This window comes from Manis javanica, chromosome 4 (assembly GCF_040802235.1).
Source record: "Manis javanica isolate MJ-LG chromosome 4, MJ_LKY, whole genome shotgun sequence".
NCBI lineage: Eukaryota > Metazoa > Chordata > Mammalia > Pholidota > Manidae > Manis > Manis javanica.
Window position 1 is genome coordinate 125052761 of NC_133159.1, and position 26683 is coordinate 125079443.

General features: G+C 39.7%; 2 protein-coding genes and 1 long non-coding RNA gene across 4 annotated transcripts in view; 1 reads left to right on the forward strand and 2 right to left on the reverse strand.

Annotated features, from left to right (window-relative positions):
• The window catches only part of LOC108410060 (ubiquitin carboxyl-terminal hydrolase 43), a 59965-nt gene extending 59720 nt beyond the window's left edge, over window positions 1-245 (reverse strand). The window contains exon 1 of the mRNA XM_073234800.1: window positions 113-245. The gene's annotated coding sequence lies outside the window, so the exon portion shown is untranslated. The remainder of the gene's footprint in view (window positions 1-112) is intronic.
• LOC118969713 (uncharacterized) lies at window positions 32-26348 on the forward strand. The gene is made up of 4 exons (XR_012130477.1): window positions 32-556; window positions 9409-9564; window positions 23664-23883; window positions 24558-26348. It is a non-coding gene; the product is annotated as an uncharacterized lncRNA (long non-coding RNA).
• The window catches only part of LOC140849022 (cilia- and flagella-associated protein 52), a 51238-nt gene continuing 26198 nt past the window's right edge, over window positions 1644-26683 (reverse strand). The window contains exons 8-14 of one of the 2 annotated variants that reach the window (XM_073234802.1): window positions 23693-23863; window positions 12571-12719; window positions 10136-10281; window positions 7420-7571; window positions 5448-5550; window positions 2724-2835; window positions 1644-1882 (exon numbers count right to left, since the gene is read on the reverse strand). In XM_073234802.1, coding sequence (XP_073090903.1) covers window positions 1707-1882; window positions 2724-2835; window positions 5448-5550; window positions 7420-7571; window positions 10136-10281; window positions 12571-12719; window positions 23693-23863 — 1009 coding nt within the window. In that variant the 3' untranslated portion in view covers window positions 1644-1706. Of the gene's footprint in view, window positions 1883-2723; window positions 2836-5447; window positions 5551-7419; window positions 7572-10120; window positions 10282-12570; window positions 12720-23692; window positions 23864-26683 lie in introns of both variants that reach the window. The other variant, XM_073234801.1, reaches the window with a different exon arrangement.

The following is a 26683-nucleotide window of genomic DNA, read 5'->3' on the forward strand; positions in this document are numbered from 1 at the left end:
AACCTCTGCTCCTATTCTCCCAGCCTTCAAGCTGTGGAAACAATAGATGATAAATTTGAAAGCGCCTAGTAAATGGCAAAGCCCTGGCTATTTCTAAGTTTCTTGTAATTACCGAGTTCGAGGTGACTGTGAAGACAAAGGACAGGAAGACTCTCCAAAGGGCAGCCTCCGACGTGGTGAGAGGCGCGCGCTGGGAGCAGGGGAGGGGTGGGGAGCGATTTTGCGCCGCGTTGGGTCCTCCGCTGGCTCAGGTGTGGGCGGACAGGTGACGCCACCTCCTTCCAAGCCCTTCTTGCCGAATAGGGGAGGCAGCCTGTGCCCGGACCCAGCATCCTGAGTGTAGACCTCGGAGCCGTGTGTCGCCCTGTGATGAAACACCCGGGATGGCTGCGGTTGGCTTGGTTAACCTACAGGCGAGGTTAAAGTCGTTTTCCCAAAACTTGCAAGTGAGACCGGTCATCGTCGCTTTCACTGGCGGGAAGGCGGGCTCAGAGAGGTAAACGCACTGTATCCGAGGCCACAGTCCCGACAGCAGAGAAACCGGAACTCGACCCAGGTCAGTGGACTATCAGCCTTAGAGGTTGGCACTTTCCAACCTCAGTACTTGCTTACCAGGAAGTTTCCCGGCTCTCAGGCGTGCCCTCTGCGAGGTCTCTCAGGTCTCTCGTTCACTACGTACAGCACAATCTTTGCGGAACTGCTGCCCAATCAGAATTGGCTTGGCCCGGCCCCGCCCGTGATTCCCTGGGTTGACTGGGGGCCTCCACTCGCTATCCTTTATAAACTGTCAGGTCTATGGTGAATCCGGTAAAGCCTTGCAAAACGAACTAATCATCAAATTTCTAGCTAAAAAAGGATATCAGCCGGCTGCATTATTACATCAATGCTCTGAAATGTTACTTATTACTTGATAAATAAGTGATCATTTTGAATACCTGCCTTGATATGTCAAATAGGGCAGCAGCAGGTTACCTAATGCAAACAAGAAGCATGAGTTAAAGGCTACAGATGCTTAGAACGAAAGATTGCCCTGTGAATTGGATACTTTAAGTGTTTCCAGAAAAAGCCAAAATTTTCCCTCTCTGGAAAAGGATACCTGGTTGAATGCACAAGGTCCTTTCATGACCTTCTGATGGTAAGCACTGGAAATTTTATGGCGGACTTCAGAAAAGCATCTCTTAAATTTCATCTTTGATAATCATGCCAAGCTCCCCAACAGCACACCTTTTCTTTGAGAAAACACTAATTCATGTTTAACTATGATGTGTCAGGAATTCTGCTGATGCTTTAATACATTATTCAAACCCAAGTCTTGCCCCATGCAGCTTGATCAGTGAAATGCTGGAAAGAAGGTAAGCTCACCATTCTTATTTTAAGAGAGTGACAGCAATGATATCTGTGGACAAATACTGAGAAAGGGCTGTGGGATTTGCAGTCATAGAAGAGAGATGTAACAGGAAACCAACAACTGGGGATTTATTCATAATAAACTTTTAATTACAGTCTGGACAATTATCCTTGAACACATCTGAATTTTAATATACAATTCAAGAGTGCAATGCATTCCATAAAGGAGAAACTCAGATAAAATATTTTCACTAAAGAACAAAAACAGAGGTAAGAAATCAAAGAGCATTCTTGGTTATCGAAATTCAGCCTTCAACAGAACTGTGGGCAGTGCCTGGCACCCGGGATGTGCCTGCAGCTTATGAGGCAAAGGGGTACTTCCATCTCAGAATGGCTCCGTCAGCACTTACACTAACAATGTACTGGTTTCCTGGACTTATCCGGATGCGGGTAATGTTACCGCTGTGTCCCACCCCGACGTGAGTCACTTCAGCTTCATTATAATCCCAAACTTTGACCAGATGGTCATTTCCACCTGAAAAAGTCAAACAGTTCTGTGGCACTGCAGCAATAGAATAAATAGCCCTGACCTCAAATCACTGGATTATTTTCAGTACATTCCCTGTGTGCCTGCTTAAAGGAAGAAAAACCTGTCTTTATAATAACTCTTTTCTTCGATTATAAAATTCTAGGTGTATTGTAGTCAAAATTGGGGGGAAAAAATACAGAGAGGTGACATCACCCTTGATCCCACCACACAGAAGTAACCACCAGTAACATCTCGGTTTAGTTCCTTCCAGTCTAAGTGTACAGGTATACATCTGTATATGTGATTGGGATCACATCATGTCCGGTTTTGTATCGTACTTTAGGTAAATGTGACTGTGAGCCTTGAATTCATTTGGAGCATTTATTTGTTAACGGCCTGAAGACTCAAAGAGGCCAGCAGGAAATAATATTGGTGGTATTCCTTCCTACAGGCATGTTGTGTGGAAAGTGCCCCCTGGAAATGACTTACAGGCCTAGCGTTTAATGCTTCAGTAGGAAATAACAAAGCAAGGCACGCTGGACAGCCCAAACCGTTTAAAGTCCCACTTCGGTCATTAACACCCACAACAAAAAAACAAGCAATGTAAGGCTTGGCTTTTATTTGTCCTCCTGAGGCTCATGGGAAAACATTCCCTCTCACTGAAATGGGATTTCTGCATTCTGCTTTGGCGGCCACACCTAGGGCAGCGTTTCAGGTCTGAATCTGACCACGTTGCCCTTTGGATCCCTTTGTGGTCTGGTCCCTTCCAGCTGCCTCCTGCCTGGCAGGTTCCTAGTTCCCGTTTAATTCAGCTGGGTTTGACTCTGTCCTTATGCCAGGGACTAACCTGTGACAAAGTGCACTCCTTCCAGTGTGATATCCATGCCATTGATTGACCCAGACAAGGAACCTTCCAGCTCTCTGATCACTGACCCATCAAATACTTCCCAGTAGGCAACCTGGAATTCAGGAAAGAAGCAATCGGCAGGCATCAGCTCAGTGGAATCATCCACACCCAGGCTAACAAAAGATGGTTCTACTTTAAATAGAAGGTAGCAAAAATATACTCTGGGTGATATATCTGCTGAAATTATCAACAGGTTAAAGGAGGGGGTGGAGAAACCATTTTAATATTTTTAGTATTGGGTTTTTAATTCGCATCTATTTACAGAGATGCTGATGGGCTGCTAAAACCAGATTGTGACAGAAAGTGCCTTTGCTTAGACTAAGCAGATTGAATCTGAGGCAGGCGGTAAAAGGAGGAAGGAAACCACCACAGAATCCAGTTTCCTGTGTGTGTTCCTAGGAGCTGGAGGCTTCAGGCCTGCAGGAAGGGGAAGCGGTTCCTTCCTTCAGCTTGGGGAACGAGCCTGCAGAGAGTTCTGGAGACCAAGCCTTCCAAAGTCCCCTTCCCACTGCAGCTGGTCCCCCACCTCTTCCTCAGCCCACCCTTATTCCCACCTTTCTCTTCAGACTCAAAGCAATAAAATATTCCACAGGGTGGATTTAAAGGCAAACTGATAGTAAGGTCCCCTCCTGGGGGAGGGAAGGAGGTTAGGGGTGGGGGTGGGGGGGAGACAGGCTCAAGGGAGGAAAATTTTGCTCTGAATATACTGCTTTTATGCTTTCTGAACTTTGAACTTTGTACATGTACAACCTATTCAAAAATAAAATTCCTTTCCAAACAAAGTGCTCTTGAGCAGGAATCGTAAGTGTGAACTCACATCTCACCCCCTTGTTTGTGAAATACAATGTTTGTTTGATGCTAATGGAAACTTTCTATGGGCCACTAATTATGTCAGGAATTGGTATTCAGAATCTAGCTAAAAATGTGTATTTTTTTTTTTTGCTTTATAATTTTGACTGGCACTTAAATACTTCAAGAAAATGTTCTATTTTCATAGTAAAAGCATAAAAGAGTATAAAAGCTTGCCAAAATCCTTGTTTCTCAGGAACCATATCTACGTTAGTATCTGGTGCTTAACCACCTGCTTTCTTGGCAAAAAGATCAAAGTGACGCTCTTCTGGGCAGCCTTATGGCACCTCAGGCTTTCCCAGGTATCCTCCACCTGGGCTGGTCTTCCCTGAGGTCTAAGTGTGGCTCGGTCCTTGTCACTCAGGCCTCAGCTCAAGTTGACCTCCTTAGGGAGGCGTCGCTGACCATCCTCACTAAAGCAACTTCCTTCCACCCAGACAGTACAACCGAGTCTATTTTCTTTTTAGGCCTTTCAGCAACTTTATCATTCTGTTCATTTCTTACTCATAATCCATTTATGTATTCATTTACATGTGTACTGAACAACCCGTTCCCTCCCACCCAAAATAACTCCCCACAGGATGTAAGCTCTGTGACAGCAGGGACAGTGTCCTGTCCCCAACCCTCAGAATAGGTTGACAGATTTATGATGTATGGTTTGAGTACTCTGGTGAAAATGCCAATAAGAAGGAAGCAGGCTGCTTCAAGTCTCATGAACTGAAACCTAGAATATGGCAGAAGATTTTGAACCATAGAGCAAAACATTTATAGAGGTGCTGTGATGAACTCCCTAATATCCATTCCACGCCAGTTGGAAGAGGAAGCCTATTTAGACCACAGGGGCGCCATGGGGTTGGCGGGTGGGCAGGCTTTTAATCCCGTTTGGGCCAATGAGACACAAACTGAGAAGGCCAACCTGCAGAGACTAGAAGGGAAGCCAATCTCCGTGCCCTCCCACAACATTCCATCTGGGTTTGTTTTTTGAGCAGTAGTTCTCAATCACATGGAAAGCTCAGGCAGAAAAAAGCCCCACTCCTAAATTCTAATTCTGTAGGGGGCAGCAGGTGGAGAGGCACGTTTAGTGTTTTTCCTACTATATTTTTATACTTTTCACTTATCAGCCTTTTCTGTAACTAGTGAAAAGATAAATATGCACCTTCTTCAATGATCTCAAAGTCATCTCAAATCCGAATCAGGGGAGTCCAAATCCATCAATTAGACCAAGATCTGGCTCATCTGTACAGCTGGATGACACCCTGGCATCCTTGTGCCCCTCCATGTGACTCTCTCCTGAAGCCTTTTTTTTGTCCCAAGAGGAAATATTCCCCCCAATAGAGGGACTGATCTTTACCCAAAGACATGGACTCCCCAGCTAAAGAAACTGTTGATATACTGATGAAGTAGAGCAATGAGAAATGAGGAGCTCTACTGTCATTCGATTTGAATTTAGTAAAAGTGACAGCTGGCTTGGGCACAGCAATTCTGTTCCAGCCTCAGAAATTTCTTAATAATAAAAACTGATATTTATTGAGCACCTCCTCTGTTCCAGGCTCCCTGCTATTAGCAGTACGTGAGCATGGCTGTAATTATCATGGCAATTCTATGAGGTTGACAGCATCATCATTTCCATTTTACAGATGAGGAAGCAAAGGCACTGAAAGGTTAGGTAGCATTTCCAAAGCCACATGGTGGATCAACGGCAAAGCCTCCCTCTTTGTACTGGTATGGCTTGTTTCTGGAGCCTGCACTCTCAGCCACCGTACTTCGCTTTTCTGTTGTACCAGAAATATCTTGACTCTTGCTGACAGTACTTACCTTTCTATCTGTCCCACTGGTGATGATCTGAAACTCTTCAGGGTGGTAACAAACACATTGGAATAAGGTGTTGGCCAGGATCATCTGATTCCTCCTAAAACGCCTGAAAAATAAACTCAAGAGCTGTGAAACTCAGCTTTCTTTTTCCTAGAAGACATTTACTATTCAAACTAGATTTGGTACAAGCTTGGATTTGGGTTGATTTGTCTATCCCAAACAGATTTCCTGTTAACTGTCCACTCCACTTCTGTGTCCTCGCAATGCACCTTACCAGGGCCAGTCAGAGCATGCTGGGTGGGGTCCGTTTTTAAAGATAAAGCACAGAACTCCATGGGAAGCCTCAAGTTCCTGTGAGAAGGAAGCAGCAGAGGCTGACCTCGGGTCAATCTGCTGTCTCCATACCAGGTACTTTATTCCGGAGGCCACCATTTTGAACTGAATGCCTTTACAAGCTGGGCATCAAAGGGTGGAGAAGGGCTTTTTAAAGGTGGATATTATTGGGCTTTACCTCTAGGGATTTGGTTTAGGAGGCTGGGAGAGGCCCATACATTTACATGGTAATCAGTACCACGTGATTCCACGTGCACAATAGTTTGAGAAACATTGCTTTAGCTATTGTACTGAGAAATATGTAAATCAAGCTTCTCCTTCCATAAGAGATAGGTGACCATCTCACAGACCAGGCTCTGCTGGCTGCAAAAAGCCACCTTCTGCAGTTCCTTCTCATTAGGGAAGTTTTCACGTAGGGTATCTGAGCTGAGCATTTTTAGAAGATTTTGGTACAAATTAACCAAATATATCTGCTACATAAAAGGGAGGCTTTAAAGATTTGAGGTGGTCACAAGCATCCACAGAAGTAAGTTCAGACATGCCCTTCTCATTATGTATTTTCCCAATGGGAAGTTCAGGAGTAATGTGAACATGACCTGTAAATGCAGCCCTTGGACCAGCACCAGGAACATCACTTGGGAGCTTGTTAGAAATGCAGAATCTCAGGCACCACTCTAGACCTACTGAATCAAAATCTACATTTTAACAAGCTCCCCAGGTGATTACTGTGCACATCAAGGTTAGAGACACAGGGAAGTAGAAGACAGAGGTTTGCTTAGTTTGGGATTTTTTTAATGCATTAAATAAAAAGTATTCTGTCTTTGCCTTTAGTTCCATTCTCCTCTCTTCAATCAAGACCATCTCATATTTTAATACAATATCTGTATCTATAACTATATATCCCTATCTCTTTTCTCCCAGCTCCATGCTTATCCAAGTCTCTAATACAGTTATCATGGGGGGGAGGCATCTTAGGAATGGTAGAGGGGTGCTAGGCAGGGAGAGGGGTTAGAAGAATAGGGTCTAATTCTAAGTAAAAACAAGCAACAAACATGCTTATAGAAAATAAAATAAAATAAAATAAAATAAAACACTGTCATTGAAAATCCTTTGAGTTACTCCAAAACTAAAGTTCACATTTTGGTCCAGTGACCTTGGGGTCAGCCCCTCTATAGGGATAGCAGTGCGCGTACAGCATGAGAGGTCCCCAAGAATGAAGGAAGGGCAAGTTCACACCCCTCACCCCCACTCCTACCCTGTCCCCCATGGCAAGCTCATTCTGGGCTTGACTGGACTGGGCAGAGTGCCAAGAGGAACTGCCTACATTATTTAAGTTATTTCCCTTCTCCCTTTTTGGGGGATTCTCAGAGTTGCATTAGTATAAGTTCAATCATGCATCACTGTGTGTATCCATAAAGCTACTTTCCATCCATCCAGAAATATCTAATGTCCTGTTCTTCCTGGAAACGACACCCTTTCTGCCAGCATCTGTGAACCCTGCGCAGGCATGCAGATGAATAGCTTCCAGTGAGCACCCCTTTACTGTCGCCTTAAATAAGATTCCCACCTTGTGTGTGAACCTTCTGTCAAGTTCAATAATGCATTTTGTGTCACTTTGCCCTCCCGATCATAGATAACCTACACAAGGTCCCAAATGATGCAGGTCCCATCCATGCTGGCGGTGACACACTGCTCGTTGTCCTTCTTCACCCGAATGCAGGACACAGATGACTTGTGCTCCTTCAGAGCCTCCTCCAGCTTCTGGGTCTGGCAGCCTATCTGCCACACCCTCACCTGAGAGCCACACACCCAGGCTCAGTACAGATGGGCACTTTTGAAGGGATAAAAAGATTCCAAGAGCTTTTTCACCTCTGCTGTGCTGGACTTGTTTTCTTTAGCTCCCTGTTCTCATCACAGTTGAGCGGGGTAGGAATGCTAAGTTGTGGGGCAGGAGCATTCATCCGTGGAGCCAGGAAAATGCTACCACTGGTCCTGCCCCTGCTTCTACTTTGAGGGCTGAGAAATCTATCAGATACCCGCTACTAAAACCCACACTGCCAGGGCTGCTGCTAAACCAAGGGAAGTAATGTGTCTACTCATTTCTGCTAAACGTTGCTCTCAAATTTCTGGTGCCATCAGGAAATCTCTTGGGTACCCATAGCCATATTTAACTTGCACATCAGCTGCTTAGTTTTAATCATTTAGAATCATCAGTTCTCAACCTTGTCACAGTCAATACCCACTTTCTATAATGAGTATTTTCCAACACCCCTTTACTATTCTGAAATGAAACCCATAGGTAATACAACTACTCACAAAAAAATTCCACAACAACCCATACGAAGCCCTAGTTGGCAATAAAAAGGATACATAAAAGGGAAGTTATTTATCTATGTCTTATAATAATCACTGTCACAATTATACCAGAAAACATAATAATTTAGTCAGATGCATATACCATCTTATAGCGAATATGTTGGACTTATGAAAAATAAGAGGAGGAATGGCTTTTTGAGAAATAAAATTACTTTGTGTGAAAGAACCGTAGTCGAGGTGAACACTAGAGTAAAAACTAGTGTTAGGATAAAGTAATAACAGACTAACGTATTTATACCTGGTAAGAGAAAAATAAGCTTCAATGAAGGAAGGAAAACATTCTAAGATACTTTCTTAGTAAAGAAGATGAGGAAACATGAGGTTATCTCAAATGAGCTGGGCCAGATTCATTTCTATAGTGTCCAAATGATTCCCTGTTTCTGACCTGGGATGGGACAACGACTATTGCCAAAGAAAACAAATCTCCCATCTTAAATGCCCACTGCATTTGGAAGCATACATTCACTCTTTAGCAAGAGTGATATTCTAATTTTCTTACTGCTATGGTGTGGGCACCAGCCAAACAGCCCGTGACTGGAACTTTAGATGTGCTGGGCATTAGCCCTTTAGAAGCGGGATTGCAGGGAGGTGTGGGCATGCATGGAGGGAAGAGGACAAGGTGTTGGGACCGGGGTCTTCAAATTCTGGCAATGGCCATGTGCTAGTGAAAATGAAGGTAGTTGATTATTTCAGCAACTACTGCATTCATACCAGTGCACACCTGCTACAAATCTAGTCTCTAGCAATTACAAAGACCTTCCAGACTATGTCTTTTGGAAGAAAAAGTCTGCAATGGCTGCATGGAGAATGGGAAGAGGAGCTGACATTGTTCTGTGAAAAGATAGCTGTGCGGGGCCAAGGGCAGTGAATTGGTAATGTGTGATTTCCTCAGCAGCTCTCATCAGCCTGGGTTCAGGCACCTAGAACGCCAGTGGTCTGGCTCAAACCCAGTTGAGGCATCAGCAAGGCAGATGTCCCAGAAGACTGGAAGAGCAAGCAAGGGCGCTGAGGGTGTCAGCAGCAGCGCGGCCGAAGGGATAAGGGAAGGGAGTAAAGCAGTGACGGTGGTGGTAGGCGGAGAGCAGGCAGATGGTCTGAGGCTGAGTATGTCTATAGAGCACCTGGAATGTGCCTAGTCCCGATGACCACGGGCTCTGAAGGTAAAATGGGCATCAGATTTTGAAGAATTAATACAAGATAAAGAGTGTAAAATATCTCATTAATAAGAGTGTTGTTATCTTCACTTTACACGCAGGAAATGGAGCAGAGAAAGACCACACAGAAGGTTAACGGCAGAAGTGAAATTTGGGCCCAGGCAGCATGACTCTGGATCCCAAACACTCAGCCATGCATCAGATTGGCCCAAAGTCTTCTGAAGGCTACATTAAGATGCTGTATCTTTCTTTCCCTGGTAAGTTATTCCCGTGATAGCATACAGAAAAGAAAATACCCTATGTTGAGAAAGGGAAGGCTTTTAAATAGCAAAAAAGCTGGGGAGGAGGGCAGGAGAAACCCTGAGATGACTGTGTGAGTGAAAGATGTTTTAGAAGCCTTGAGATGATTAAGGAAAAGGTCAAGTGTAATAATTTTAAATGAATGGTCAAAATGTCTGGGTAGATTGAAGAATTTATTCTAAAAATAGCATCTTCTTTAAAAGATAAGATAAAGACAATTTATGTAACTGTGGTCTTTGAAGGAAAAGAGCAAACAGTCTAAAACTGGCAAAATGCCAACCTTGATTCCATGGAGAACGCTTTTATGTTTGTATCTGAAATGTACTTTCTATGAACAGATACATTTATATGCATATTTACATTATCAGAACTTCAGTTTATCATATATTTTAGGGTTTCATCCAAATCTGAATTTGGTCCTGCTTCACTCCTAGTACAGTTTTAAAAAATCAAGTAAGTGGCCTCCTATAAGGCCGTTACTCTAAGTCAAGGGCTATTTGAAAAACATTCTACCTTTAAGAACAGTACCTCCCCTTCCCCACCGCCACTGATGACCCTTTTACAGTCGCTGGTGGTGGCGATGGCCGTCACTCCAATCCTGTGTGCATTGTTAATGACATATATCAACCGGCCTGTCTCTGGGGCGAAAGCTCGGATTTTCCCGTCGTCCCATCCTGGCATGAAGGAGAAACAAAAGGCGAAGATCAGTGTATTCATGCTCTTTCCGTAGGCTGTTACATCATAAATGAGATTCAGGATTGGGAGGCAGTCATGCTGATGGAGGAAAGAGGCTGGTCATCCCCCAATTGCCAGGAAATCACACCCCCTTTTCTCTGACTCCTCGAACTGGTCACACCTAACTGAGGGAAATGAGTTGCCTTAGTTGAACCTGCCTCTAGGTGCACCGCAGTCCAGGAGAGAGAAGTTGAAGTGGGGAGGAAGGAGTGAGGCCAGCTCACATTTCTCACAGGCTGCAAAACTTGTGAATTCAACTAGCTAGTTGATATTGCACCTGGGACATAGAATTTAACACCTTCAAATAAATGGTGGCTTCCCATCCCTCCCCAATGGTGGCTTCCCATCCCTCCCCCTCCCCTTGATCCTGATGCTCCTTCCCCCACTCCCACCATCTTCCCCATCTCAATGAAATGATGGTGGCATCCATCCAGTTGTTCAACCCAAGAACTTCAGAGTCATCCTTGAATCTTCTCTATTCCATTGTCCAACCCAAGCCAATACCCCATGCATCAGCAAGTCCCATCAACTCTACAGTTGAAAGACATCCTGAATCTGACCACTTCTCAACCCTTCCCCTGGGACCACCCTTGTCCATACCACCAGCATCTCTCTCCTGGATTATTATAACAGCTTCTTCCCTGGCCTTAGACTCTTGCTCCCTCAACCAAATATCTATGCAGGGACCAGGGTGAACTTCTTAAAATCATGCTACCTCCTTGATCAAACTTTCAGAAGCCTTTCCCATCTACAGTGAAAACCCAACACCTTATCCTCCACAGATATTAGTCTCTCTCTACCCACCTCAACTTCCTCTGTACCACTCTCCTCCAGTTCTGACCCAAGCTTTACCACTAAGCTGCAGATACACTACTGGTCTTCTTTATTTTCTTCAAATATGCTAATCAGTTTTCCTACCTCAGGGCCTTTGTAGTTACTGTTCCCTCTGCCTGGAATGCCCATTCCCTATGCCTTAGGTGACTCGCTCCTTCTCTGGGCTTTAGTGTCACCTCTTGACCTTAGCATTTTTAAATAAGACGCTCAAGATAGATCCTATTCCAGCAAAGACTTGAGGAAGTGAGGGGGTGAGGGAGGGAGTTATGAGGCTAACTGGGGAAAGAACATTCCAAGCAGACAAAATAGCTAGAGCAAAGGCCCTATGCACAATGTGTTTGAGGAACAGCAAAAGAAAAGGAAATATGACTAGAGAGGGGTGAGTGGTAGGAGGCAAAGTCTGAGGTGAGAAGGTGAAGGTGGGAAAGAGAGAAGGTCATGTAGGCAACTGTGGAAACTTAGAAATGAGTCCCCAAAATGGTTTGATCTGACTTATGTTTTTAAAAGAGATCCCTGGCTTCTGTGTTGATAATACACTGGAGAGAAGGGTGGTAGACAAGGGTAGAAGCAGGGAGACCTGGTGCAAAGCTACAAGAATAGTCTAGGAGAGAGATGGTCATGGCTGACACAGGTTGGAGATGATGAGAAGCGACAGAATCTTGGGTATGCTCTGAGGGGAGAGCCACTGGGGCAAATGGATATGGGGTGTAAAAGAAAAGGGGGAGGTGAAGACTCCAAGATTCTGAACTGCAGGTTTGTTAGCTCTAAGTATAATATAAGCCAAGAGCTCCTGGGGCCACTACGTGGAGGGCGAAGCCAACACAGAGGAAACAAAGCCAATAAAAATGGGGATGAAATGGGTTCCTGGTATCACCATTTAATAGCTGTACTGAAAGATCCACTTGACTTTGCATAGATGTGAACAAGTGAGTTTAATTTCTGAGCCCTGAGGAAATCTGCATGTGGATTGAACATAATGATGTTTAAAGTTAAAATATTTTGGCATAAAATAAATTCCCTTTGAGGCATAACATAGAGTAAGTCAGGTTTTTTAATCTCTTGAACAACAAAAGGGGTTCTAACACAGGTGCCCTGTACTAAGGCCTCCAGTCCATTTTGTAATTGAATTAATAAATTTCCCTACTAGAGTGGAAGCTACATGTTATATGCAAAAATGTGGGAGAAGGGAAATTGTGACTTGGTAATTCCTAGCTCAGAAAGTCTCCCAGCTGGAAGGGAACTCCAAAGCGAGGCTAGATGGGAAGTAAGGAGGAGGTGGACAGTAGAAGGCCGTTCCAGGTTATCCACGTGTAGAGACTAGCATACGGGGAGAATGACAAGATCCAAAGCCACAAGCCAGAGCCCAAAGCCAAACTTTGGTATGTCAACGTTACCCGAAATGATGCTCTTGCCGTCTCTCATGAAATCAATGCCGTGGCAGGTCATGTTGGGTACAGTGATCCGCAGCAGCTCCCTGTTGGACAGCGTGTGCCACACCCTGATGTCTTTCTTGGCACAGGTGGCAAACAGCTCAGCAGTGCCACTGTGAAGAAGCAAGCCCCCGGGAGAATAAGAGATGCAGCCATAAAATACAGTGTTTCTTAGATGCGTATTTGACACATTTGAGTTCCATAAGGATATAGGGAAGGAAGCCTTTTAGACATAAATTATCTTGAGGCTTAATGGCCTTATATAATGGCCTTATAGATTTCTTGTATAAAATGGCATTTGATGCCCATGAATCACATGTGGACCATCTTTTGTAGTCCCTTCCCTTTGGGAACAGTTGGAACAAAGTTACTCAAAAAGGAAATGTCAGTTTGAAAGTCTTTTAATGCCTTGGTGGACTGGAGGATAGTAACATTTTTGAGGTAAAATACACTTCGTGGAATATTTACGTTAAAAGAGCCTAAACAAAACTTTTCCTAGAGTAGATAACTTAAAATTTCGAAGTCGAAAATGAATTCATGTTTGCAGATAATCCAAAATATGACTTTGCTTAGTTATGAGAAAATATGAGATTGTGGACAAAAAAAAGAGAATCCCAGAATAATTGGTCTGTCAGGTTTTTTTTTTAAAGGACAACTTGCGAATAGAATGAAAAATCCCAATATGTAAAAAAATTACAGATTATTCCAATTTGCACTTCCCTTTGAGGGAAAAAGGGTTAATACTGGAATACAAGAAATACTATCTCCTTTGTAAGTATGCACTTCCAGTTATAGTTTATGTGAAGACAGAATTAACTAATGTTCTACCCCTTATGTAGTGGTTACACAGGTATATAAAATTGTCAGAAGCATTGAACTGAACACCTAAGAATATATTATTGTATGTTACTTATACTTCAATTTTTTTAAATGTTAAGGAGTCATAATTAATCTAATAGTTAAGGGATCCAGCATAAAGAAAAAATGGACAAGTTTTTAAATTTATCTCAATTTTTAACCCATATAGAGTACTACATAATGAACAATCATATAACTCAGCTTTTGTCATCTTAACATTCTGTCGCATTTGTTCAGTTTTAATCCCTAACGACAGGCCCTCATAAGCCTCTCCCAGACTCCATTCATCTTCCTGGTTCTCTGGCAGTAATCATATCCTGACTTTGGTGTATAACAAATTTGTTATTTTTCTTGTATTTCAATTCTGTGGGCCTAAAAAGTGAACTGCATTGCAAGAAAAAAAAAAAAGAGTGTATGTTTATTCACTATCTCTTATTTTAAAATCTACTCACATTGGAAAATAAGTAGATAATAGGGAAATAAGTGGATCTTTTCTATATATGTATCTTTGCGGCTCAGGGATAAAATTATAATTCTGAAAGAGAAATCAGGAAAACAATTTCATTCACCATTGCATCAAAAAGAATAAAATACCTAGGAATAAACCTAACCAAAGAAGTGAAAGACTTATACTCTGAAAACTACAAGTCACTCTTAAGAGAAATTAAAGGGGACATTAATAAATGGAAACTCATCCCATGCTCATGGCTAGGAAGAATTAAAATCATCAAAGTGGCCATCCTGCCCAAAGCAATATACAGATTTGATGCAATCCCTCTCAAATTACCAGCAACATTCTTCAATGAATTGGAACAAATAATTCAAAAATTCATATGGAAACACCAAAGACCCCGAATAACCAAAGCAATCCTGAAAAAGAATAATAAAGTAGGGGGGATCTCACTCCCCAACTTCAAGCTCTACTACAAAGCCATAGTAATCAAGACAATTTGGTACTGGCACAAGAACAGAGCCACAGACCAGTGGAACAGATTAGAGACTCCAGACATTAACCCAAACATATATGGTCAATTAATATTTGATAAAGGAGCCATGGACATACAATGGCAAAATGACAGTCTCTTCAACAGATGGTGCTGGCAAAACTGGACAGCTACGTGTAGGAGAATGAAACTGGACCATTGTCTAACCCCATATACAAAGGTAAACTCAAAATGGATCAAAGACCTGAATGTAAGTCATGAAACCATTAAACTCTTGGAAAAAAACATAGGCAAAAACCTCTTAGACATAAACATGAGTGACCTCTTCTTGAAAATATCTCCCCGGGCAAGGAAAACAACAGCAAAAATGAGCAAGTGGGACTACATTAAGCTGAAAAGCTTCTGCACAGCGAAAGGGTTCTACAAAAAGGAACCCTACAGTATGGGAGAATATATTTGAAAATGACAGATCCGATAAAGGCTTGACGTCCAGAATATATAAAGAGCTCACACGCCTCAACAAATAAAAACAAATAACCCAATTAAAAAATGGGCAGAGGAACTGAACAGACAGTTCTCTAAAAAAGAAATATAGATGGCCAACAGACACATGAAAAGATGCTCCACATTGCTAATTATTCAGAGAAATGCAAATTAAAACTACAATGAGGTATCACCTCACACCAGTAAGGATAGCTGCCATCCAAAAGACAAACAACAACAAATGTTGGCAAGGCTGTGGAGAAAGGGGAACCCTCCTACACTGCTGGTGGGAATGTAAATTAGTTCAACCATTGTGGAAAGCAGTATGGAGGTTCATCAAAATGCTCAAAACAGACCTACCATTTGACCCAGGAATTCCACTCCTAGGAATTTACCCTAAGAATGTAGCAATCAAGTTTGAGAAAGACAGATGCACCCCTATGTTTATCGCAGCACTATTTACAATAGCCAAGAATTGGAAGCAACCTAAATGTCCATTGGTAGATGAATGGATAAAGAAGATGTGGTACATATACACAATGGAATACTACTCAGCCATAAGAAGTGGAAAAATCCAACCATTTGCAGCAACATGGATGGACCTGGAGAGTATTATGCTCAGTGAAATAAGCCAAGTGGAGAAAGAGAAATACCAAATGATTTCACTCATCTGAGGAGTATAGGAACAAAGGAAAAACTGAAGGAACAAAACAGCAGCGGAATTACAGAACCCAAAAATGGACTAACAGGTACCTAAAGGGAAAGGAACTGGGGAGGATGGGTGGGCAGGGAGGGATAAGGGGGGGAAAGAAGAAGGTGGGTATTAAGATTAGCATGCATGGGGTGGGGAGGGAGAAAGGGGAGGGTGGGCTGTACAACACAGAGAGGACAAGTAGTGATTCTACAACATTTTGCTAAGCTGATGGACAGTAACTGTAATGTGGTTTTTAGGGGGGACCTGATATAGGGGAGAGCATAGTAAACATAGTATTCTTCATGTAAGTGTAGATTAAATATTAAAAAAAAAGAAAGAAAGAAAGAAAAGGGGGATTACTCCTTGATAGGATAAAACGATTGGTAAATCAAAGATCAACGCATGCTTTAAATATCCTTAATGTTGATCACTTAAAGGGTGTCAGATGATCAGCTACGGAGGTACTCTTTTCTGATAATATTCCTTTCTCTTAATAAAAAAAAAAAAAGCAGTTCCTGTGTGCTGACCTCCAATGAGTTCTACACAGTCGTATAGAGGGCATGTCAAAGTGTGGGCAAAGGGTCTGTTTGTTTCTATGCAGAAGATCAAGGCCTTGCTTGGCTACCCAGAAAATGAACTAAGATACGATATGAGGAGGAGCTTCCGGCATCAGCACTCTCTGGAGGACTCGTGCCGGGGGATGATCATCAAAAAGCCTCCACAGGGATCCGGACGATGCTGCGGTTGTGGCTGCATACACCCCACTGTTTCCTGGACTGGCCATTGGAATGAGGAGGGAGATGTCTAGGCTGGCATGTGCATACAGTGAGACAACGAATTTGACCAGATCTGTACTGTTGGAACTCAACCAGGAGTTGGGAGGTGTGCAAGTTGTAGCACTCCAAAATCTTATGACTATAGACTATCTACAGTTAAAAGAACATATGGGATGTGAACAGATCCCAGAAATGGGTTGCTTTAATTTGTCTGATTTCTCTCAGACTGTTCAAGTATAGCTGGACAATATCCATCATATCATAGACAAATTTTCACAAATGCCTACGGTGCCTAACTGGTTTTCTTGGCTTCACTGGAGATGGATGGTAATTATAGATTTGCTTTGTTTATGTCACCGTATTCCTATTATGTTAATATGTGAGTGCAAGGTAGTTAGTAGTTTAAAACCTATACATGCTTAAGGTACTCTACAAGAAGATATGTCAAAGAAATAATCAATCCTCCCATGTATTCTTCCATATGCTACCTCTGTAGCTTTTCTTCTTCCTTCCTAATTACAACCCTTAAATAGAATTCGTGCCTCATATCGAATTTACCGAGTATCATAATTCCTCCAGGTGGTAAAGATACCTCGAGACAAGTGCTGGGCATAGAAGCCACAGGGCATAAATCTGCAAAGAAGTTTAAAAAGCTAACCTTTTCAAACAATATGGCTTCTCTCTCACTTACCTACTTTACATTTCCCTGTATGGCCCCGGAAGATGACTGGTTAGCCAGAGACGGGTAAGATTCCTCAAGGGAGGAACAACCTAAGACAGGCGCAGTCGCAGGGGGGCCATCAGGTGAGAAATTGGGGATCAACAGAGGTGAGGCTCAGAACGTCACCCCCCCCCCTATTTTGAGAGAAATGTTCTGCATCCATGGATGTTTTGCTGCCCTTGTTTATCTTGGATTAATACTTAGTCCATAGGCACACACCTGATCATCTACATTTGTCCTCTTACAGCACTAAACTATGTTTTCTACCTTATCTTGCATCTACCTACCACTTCAGCATTTTATTAAAAATAAATATAATAATAATAACAAAGGGAGAAATGTGGGATCCACATATAAATCAAGTATAAAAATCAAACAAATATTCATATTTGACCTGATTGTTTATAGTTTATAATGCGTGATCAAAACCAAAAGTCTCTGTGATGAATGCCCTTGTACTGTTCACCATGTAAGAACTTATTCACTATGTAAGAATTCATTCACCATGTAAGAACTTGCTCGTTTTGCTTCAGAAGATTGGAGACTGACGAGAATTAGGCTTGAGATGGATTAATGATTGTGCATTGAGCATTGACCCCCCTATACAGAATTTTATTGTTGTTAAAAACCATTTGATCAATAAATATGAGATGCCCTCTCAAAAAAAAATTATAATTCTGGTTACTTAGAAAGAGTAAATGCTGGGACAGACAACAGATGAGATGGGGTTCTTTGCCAGAAAGTCCTGATTAACGGAGATCAAATCAAACCATAGAAGATAGTAATTTAAAAGGAGAGATGTTTGATATCAGATATTGCCTTTAGTGAATGAGCTCCTTCTTTGAGAAAATTAAGCTCTTAAAGCCATGTATGGACTCATCATAAATGTCAAATGTCATGGAATGAATGTACCTAATGAACTTTTCAAACTCTCCCTAACCTAATGGTTAGTCCAATTCCTCAGGAATTTAGTCCAAAAAATGAGCCATCTGAGTAGAACATTGTCCTTAGTTTAGAATCTGAAAGGCTAAGTTCCAGAAAAAAATAGATTGGATCATGATGGTACCCTAGGCCCACATGTTTCCTCCCTCCCACCTAAAATCCCATGAAATGAAGATTGAGAAGTAAGGGTAGAGATAAATGATGTAGCATATATATATATATATATATATATATATATATATATATATATATATATATACATATATATATATACATACATATACATTTTTTCCCTTAATAATACAGGAAAGCAAGAAAGACTATCATCATATAGGCCAGAAACATTGAGAATAAACAGAAATCAGCCAGATTAAGATATATAGGGAAACAGAACTGGAGAAAAACAGCTCAAAAGGACAAGAAGAGGGTACTTCTTATAATGTAGGAGCAGTGAAGTGGTCATATTACCTTTCCACAGATGACAAGTACAATAACTGGGTAAAATTGCCAGAACCAAAAATCCTAAAGACATTGAAAACATTTAAAAGAAGAAATCAAGAAGAGTTTGCTCTTGTAAAAGTGCAACTGGAAAGGGTTAACAATTGTTACTGTGCTTTCTACCCTGAAGGTGCCCAGAACTCCCATAGCTATGGTGTCTGCAGAAAAAGGTGGCAGGAAACCCATAGCCTTACCAGCTAAACAGGCCAGAAATTAGAGTTAAGGGCTGGAAATCAGCTGGAATTTTAAGGGCAAATCCTGGCAGCATGACAACAACAGGAGTAGAACCTAAATTCAGATTCCAAACACTGCCCAGATTCCTGTCTGCTGAGTTTATTCCAGGAGGAAGAAAAACCAGGCAGAGACCAGAAATGACTCTAATTTTCTTTTATTCCATTAATTTTATTTACTTATTTTTAGGATACTGTTTTTGCAGATAGACCCACATGCGATCAATCTCAGTCTTTCTTGCCTTTTTAACTAAATACATTCATCAACTGTGCTCAGCTTGGCACAGTGGCAGGAAGCTGAAGCTTATAGGCTTAAACTGTCAGAAGCCAGAGCCTAAGGTTTTAACAACACCTGGAATTAGGGAGAAATCCCTAGAAGCAAGGAAACCAGGGAGAGGATGAGCTTCATCTCTACATAAATCCTTGGGTGACTAATTATGCAAGCTCACAGGAAAACCCAAAACCAGTGTAAAATAGTAGCAATGGAAAGCCATGAAAACATTGGCCTCTGTATGCTATGAGGAAGACAAGCTGGCAGTTTGTGTTCAGGCCAAAGGTCCTCAGAGAATACTATGGAATTCAAAGTTACTATAACATAGTATTTATAATACTGAGTTTTCAACAAAAAATAATTGAGCATGCAAAGAAATAGGAAAGTATGGTTCAGGAAAAAGGCAATCAAATGAAACTAACTCTAAGTAGACTGAGGTATTGGATTGCCAAAGACTTCACAGCAACTATCAAAAATATATTCATAGTATTAAAGGAAACTGATATTAATGAATGGAAGAACTAGAAACTAAAAATGTATATATATGTGATATATATATATAAGTTCTATAGATGAAAAGGACAGTAACTGAAATAAAAAATTTACTAGATGGGCTTAACAGACTGGAGATAGCAAAAGAATCTGTGAACTTAAAGGTAGATTTAATAGAAATTATATGATGAAAAAAACAGAAAACACTGAAGAAAAATGAACAGCCTAGAGATCTGTCGGACAATATCAAATTTCTAACATGTGCAACTTGAATCTCAAGACAGGAGAGAAAAAATGTGAAAAATCTTGAAGAAATAATACCTGAAAACTTTCCAATTTGGTGAAAACATCAGTTTACAGATTAAAAGCTCCTAACAAACCCTAAGCAGAATAAACACAAAAAAAACTACCTCAAGACTTATCATAGTCAACCCAATGAAAACAAAACAAAAGAAAGAAAAAATCTTGAAAATAGATGTTGTAATGAGAAAAACCACATGGTACAAAGAGGAGAATGATAAGAATATACATCATGAGTGCTTATTAGAAACTATGGAAGCCAAAGGCATTGTAATGATGTATTCAAATTAATGAATAAAAGGTATCAGTGAAGAATTCCATAACCAGTAAAACAATTATTCTTCAAAAGTGAAAGCTTTCAAAAGGTATTTACAGATAGACAAAAACTGGGAGAATTTTTCATCAGAGACAATGCTAAATAAAGTTCTTTAGGCCGAAAGGAAAATGATACCAGATGGCAACTTAGATATTTAAGAAAGAATGAAGAGCATCAGAAATGCTCAAATATGTGCGTAAGCACAAAAGGCATATCTTTTTATTTCCTTTTCTTCTCTTAAATTCTTGAGAAGTTTATTACTGTTAAATCAAAAATTATAATATTGCATTGATAGATTTATAATATGAATCAGTATACATGGAAACAGTAGCACTAAAGATCACAGCGGTATTAAGGGAAATATATTGTTGCAAAGTTCCTATATTGTATCTTACTTCAAGTAGTTCCAACATTAACTCTAAGCAGACTGTGATAGGTTAAAGATATATGTTGTCACCCTTAGAGCAACCACTAAAAAAATTAATGCAAAGATATATAGCTAGAAAGCCAAGATAGCAATTAAGTCAGTAGAACACTTTAAATGGAATGCTAAAATAATTTTTCTGATTAAAACAAAAGTGGCAGGAAAGAAGTAATAAAAGAACAAAGAACAGATGAGACAAAAGGTGGCAAATAACAAAATGGAAGATTTAATACAACCATATCAAAAATCACATTAAATATAAATGGACTAAACATTTCAAATAAAAAGTAGAGATTATTAGACTGGATAGAAAAAGTAAGACTAATTATGTGATATTTCAAGGGATGTACTTGAAATATAAAGATCCAAATATTAAAAATATATACTGAAAATGAAAAGATATTTTAAAAGTAATATAATTCAAAGAGTAAGAAAGCTAGAATGAATATATTACTAGCATACAAGAGAAATTTCAAATCAGAGAGAATTACTAGAGACAAAGAGGAATACTTAACAGAGATTTAAAAATGTCAATACCATCTGGAAGATATAAAAACCATCGTATATGTATACATATCTATGTACCTACACCTAATAACGGAGCTTTATGAATGTAGGTGGCAAAAAATGACAGAAATAAAGGGAGAAATCTACATTCATTACTTGAGACTTAAAGACATTTCTCTCAGCAACTAATAAAACAAGTAAACAAAAAATCACTAAGGATAGGAAGATCTGTATGACATTAGCAACATTAAAACCTTCCATAGAGAAAAAGAAATTACCTCCAAAGTACACTAGAATTATTCCATTTACATAAAGTTCTAAAGCAGGTAAAATTAATCCATAGGGCTAGAAGTCTGGATAATGATTATCTTTAGGAAAGAGGATGAGGGTAGTGATTGGGAGGGGTCTTTTTGGGTGATGGAAATATTCTATTGCTTGACCAGGGTGATAGTCATATAAGTGTGATAGTTCATTGAGGTGGTTTCCTTGTGATTTATGTACTTTTGGCATGTACATTATATTTCAGTACAAAGTTCATTAAAATTCTTTTTAACTTAGTCAAATTATCACTCAAGTCTGAGAGGAAAACAAAGATACATTCAAGTAAGTTAAGGACTACATTTCCTATACAGAGATTCTGAAAGAATTACCAAACAAATGAAAAAAAAAAAAAAGAAGAGGGAGATGTGTGAGAAAAAAAAAAAAACAGTGATAAAAGCGAAAAACAGAAGTCATAGTAATTAATTGTAAAAAAACAATAATAATATAATCTGAATCTATAATTCCAAGTAATGTTAGCATGGGAGATGATGAGAGAAAGTAAAGAGGGAAGTGAAATATACTGAAACTCTTGCTTCTTTGGAAAATCTGATACAAATGTTGGTTAACTATAGTCTTTGCCAGAAAAATGTTTAAGTATGATATTAAAATTCAGGGGCAGTCACCAAATGAATAAAAATAAAGTGAAGAGATTCCAAATCATGGGCATTAGAGAAAGGAAAGACTGGATCAAAAAAAAGATGATCACTGCATTGAAAGATAAAAGGAAAAATCAAAAAAAGAAACATATTAAATAGGAAACATCTATAAGCTTATTAGATAGTAATAAGTATGAATGGATTAGATTCTATTAAAAGACCAAGACTTATCTAAAACTAAGCAATGCTAATAGGTTGAAAATAGCATGGAAAAAGATGTTCAGTTTCTTTTGCTACAATGGATGTTCTGTAATAAACATTAGCTTATATGCAATTGGTAAATAGGCAAATGATAGCAGAATATTGCAGAAGTTGCATCTGTTCATACATATTTTTTCCAATATATGAATGCTTTGGTACACAATGTAATAGCAGTTGAAAACAAAGTACATTAACACCGCTAAATTAGAAGTAAAGGAAGGATACAGTTTTGTACATGATACTCATCTACTCCATGTTCTTCCTCTTAGCCCAGGGTTCTCCACAACTCAGTAGTGTAGAAAGAAGGAGGAGAATACAAGCAGGGAAGGGGTAGTGACTGTTAGTAGGTTTCATTTAGGGTAGTAAGATGCCCTAAAATTAGACTGTGCTGATTAGATTACACAACTCTGTAAATATGCCAAGAAACAGTCGATTGTATACTCTAAATGGGTGAACTTTATGGTATCTAGATTATATTACAATAAAGCTGTTTTCAAAAAAAAAAAGGAAAGAAAAAGAAGAGTTACAAAACCTGAATAGCTCAATGACTATTGAAGAATTGAAAAGATAGTTAAAAGTCTACTCATAACAGGCACCAGGATCAAATAATTTTACAGATTGATTCCACCAAGCTCCTTAGAAAAAGAGGAAAAAAATAAGACAGAAAGGAAATGACCAATCAATTTTCAAAAAAGATTCACCACCAGCCATTTTCACTATTAGAAATATTTACAAGAATCTAATCATGACTCAGGGAACTGAAAATACATTTCATGATCTTAAAGATGGAGTTTTCAAAGGAGTCTTTCTACCTATAAAAAAATGATTTTGAGTTTTATAATGTGTTTCAATATCAGAGAGTGGCAAACTATGACTGAAGCTCTTTTTGATATCAAAACTGCTGGTGGTTGTTTGTTTCAGTTGTTTGCTGTGGGACTGACTAAAAATTACAGCAACTAGATCCAGAAGACCTCTTTTACCCACTACCATTAAGAATCCCATACCTGAAAGACCCAAGAGACATAAATAAAGGGTTTGAAATAAGTTTGAAAAAAGGTGCCAGTAAGCTTTTTCCAGACAGCAGTGGGACAACAGAAATGTTTTGCCATCTATTTAAATTTTCCATGATGGATTTGTTAGAAAACCCAACATTCCAAAGAAGCCCAAATTTGAATTGTGAAAACTAATGTATCTGCATGGTGAAGGCAATCTAAATAATCTTTGTTAATAAAAATTAAACAACAATGATAATCAAATATGTGTTATATATTATGATGATATTAAATAACAAATATTAAAATAATTGACCCTACTAGAAAATTAAGGAGAAAAACCATAATTATCCTAATAGATATTGAAATACATTAATAAAATGAAGTTTTCTTGCACACTGCATCAGATGTTCATTTTTTATTGTTTTTAGGGGCAAAAATATTTTCCTCTTCTACTTACAATGGAAAGACAATGTCCCGGACAGCTTCAAAGTGACAAGTTGCAATGAGAGTCTCTCTGAAATCTGTGAAGTTGACACGATAAATCTGTGATTCTTCTGTTCCTATGAAAAGATGGTGTCCTTCCCCTCGAAGAGTGATAGAAGTGATGGCACCTTGTAACTGGATTTTCCTTTGAAGAAAAGCAAAGAGGTGAAGTAGACCCATTAAGTCGATGAATATTTATTAGCCATCTAAAGTATGACGGAGGACATAAATCAGGCGTGTGACCTGGGACATCCTTCAAGGAGGTGTCACAATTGGAAAGGCAGCAGTTTATACACAATTTGGGGTACACATGGTCAGTAGAGGGAGAGGCCAGCAGTTTACACTGCTTCATCTGTGAGATATAGTATGAAATAGGTTATGCAGCACAGGTGGGATTTGCACTGAAAAAACATTCATGGACACAAATGACCATGCAATTAAATACTTGATTAATTCCATTTCTGGGAAATAATCCAAAACTTGGGGGGAAAACCTTTATGTTAAAGGATGTTATTATAATTGTATATTAAAAGACTAAAAAGTTGGAAACAACCTAAACATTCAATTGTAATGAAAAAGTTAAATGTTCTTTAAAACCATGATTAAGTGATTATGGAGTACATGCATATTTTACCACAATAACAAAAAAAGGTTATGTAGTGATATAGAAAATGTTTATGATGTTTACATCAAGTAAAAAAGGTAGAATATAAAGTTTTATATGCAAAATAAGTACAATTATTTTAACATTTATATGAATAACACAGTTAAGAAGAAATAACAAAGTGCTAATAGTGGCTAGACTCATTGAAGTTTATAAACATTATTTTATCTTCCAGATTCCAGATCCCTCTGCTCACCAAATGTTTAATGAATATGAACTTTTTAAAATAAGAATGTATAAATGAATGTGACCCTAGAGACCCATCCTTGCTCTGCAACTAAGTTAGTTCGACAATAAGAATTCAGTGGGGATTCTAGTTCAAGGAGCCAGCATGGGAAATGCAGTATTTCACAAAGACTAATTTGTTGGTGGGACACAGAACAGTTAATGAAGAAAGGATGGACCCCCAAGTCATATCCCAGCTTCCTCACTAACTAGAGCTCTGTGACTCTAGAAAAGCTGCCAAAAATCTCTGGACCTCAGTTTATTCAACTACAGAATAACTCCTCCTCTACAGAGTCGTAGTGAAGACTGGAGATCATGGAGGTAATGTACATGCGGCCATAGAGCGCTGTCAGGAAATACTGGCTATTGGCATCTGGCCTCTCTAGAAGACAAGATAAAGCCCAGGACTCTAGGGGTAAAGTCAGGGATCTGGTGGTCTGTTTTCTCTTTCTACTTCCCTTTCTCGTTTCCATGACCTCATGTGAGCTGCATCCTCAGTCTATTAAAACCCAAAGAGGCAGAAATCTCTCCATCCAATTTGAGCCTATGCTGTCACAGAAGGTTAGTTTGGAACATATATTAGAAATCTTGTAATAACTGCTTTGAATCTAATTATCTTCATTCCAGTGGGAATTTTTGTATATTAGAAACAAGGAATTAAAAAATTAGGGGGTTAATTTTTTTTATTTTTGGGGGGTAGTGGTTAATTTTTTATACTTACCTCACCTATTCACAGACTACCTAACATTGTTCTTAAGTTGCCTCTCTCTCCTATTCCCTTCATACAAACACAAAACTGGTCCAAATACATTCTCAGTAAGGCTTATCCTGAGCTCTGAATTTAAAATTGCAGCCTGTCCCCTGTCCCCCACTTCAAACTTGGACCTCCCGTCTCCCTACATCCTGCTCCACTTGTCTCCACTGTACTTGTCACCCTTTAATACTATGCACTGCTTGTTTATTTGGTTTATTCTACGGTCTTTTCCCTCTTGCTAGAATGTAAGCTCCATGAGGGCAGGGGGTTTTTCTTCATTTTTGTTTGCTTTAGCCATTGGCATACCCCACACATTCCCAGAAGAGCCCTCCATACCTAGTGAGTGCTCCATACAGATCTGAAGGAAAACAGCCCATACACCACATCCGCTTTTTTCTGCAAGGTATCGCAGGTACCCCGGGCCTCCTTCGAGCCGGCAGAGGCCACATGGAGTGCATCTAGGGGAATCTGGCTTTGTCGAAGCTAAGTTCAACTTTTGCCTCTGTACCTCCTTGAAATATATTTCCTGACCTCGCTATCCAACAAGATCACTCCCTTCTCTGATCTTCTCTACAACATCCATGATATATTTCACTTTATCTGGATCATCAGATTTGTGTTTCTATGTTATCCTGCATTATAGTGACTTTTTCACGTGACTTTTATCTCCAAACCAGACTGCGTTCTGGGAGGGCAAAGACCATATCTTATTTTATGTTTTAATAGCATTAGTACATTAGTTTGGATGGAGATTCTCAATAAATACTTGTTAATGACAATGTATAAAGCTTTATTTCATTTTATTTTAATTAGATAAGCCAGGAAAAGTACATAGCATAGTATCTGGTACATAGTAATAGCTGGTAATGTTGGCTATTTGTATTAAAATTTGTATTCAAATGTATTGGCTATTAGCATAGTGACTGCTATCTACCTATGTAATAGGTACCCATTGCAGAATAAATTTCATTGAATAAAAAAATTTTGAAAGTCTGAAATTTGAGGTTATTTGTTGGATACATTTATAACGGCATATTTTCTCTGTCACTGCTCAATGTATTAGCTAAATAATAATTTACACACTTATTAGAAGGGCAGTGTCTCCCTGGGCAATAGTGAGCTACTTTGGCTGGATTCAGCATAAGCCATTGTCTTCTCATCGGTAAAGAAACCACCATCCGTTGTGATTCTAAATACTAATTTAAACAGTAAGAGGAGTTCTTTAACCAAATACCACTTTGCCAGTATAGCTTAGTTGCTGACTTTAAGCAAACCTCCCTCTGCTGAGTCTCTCCCCATCCCACCCCCTGTGGAGCCTGGAA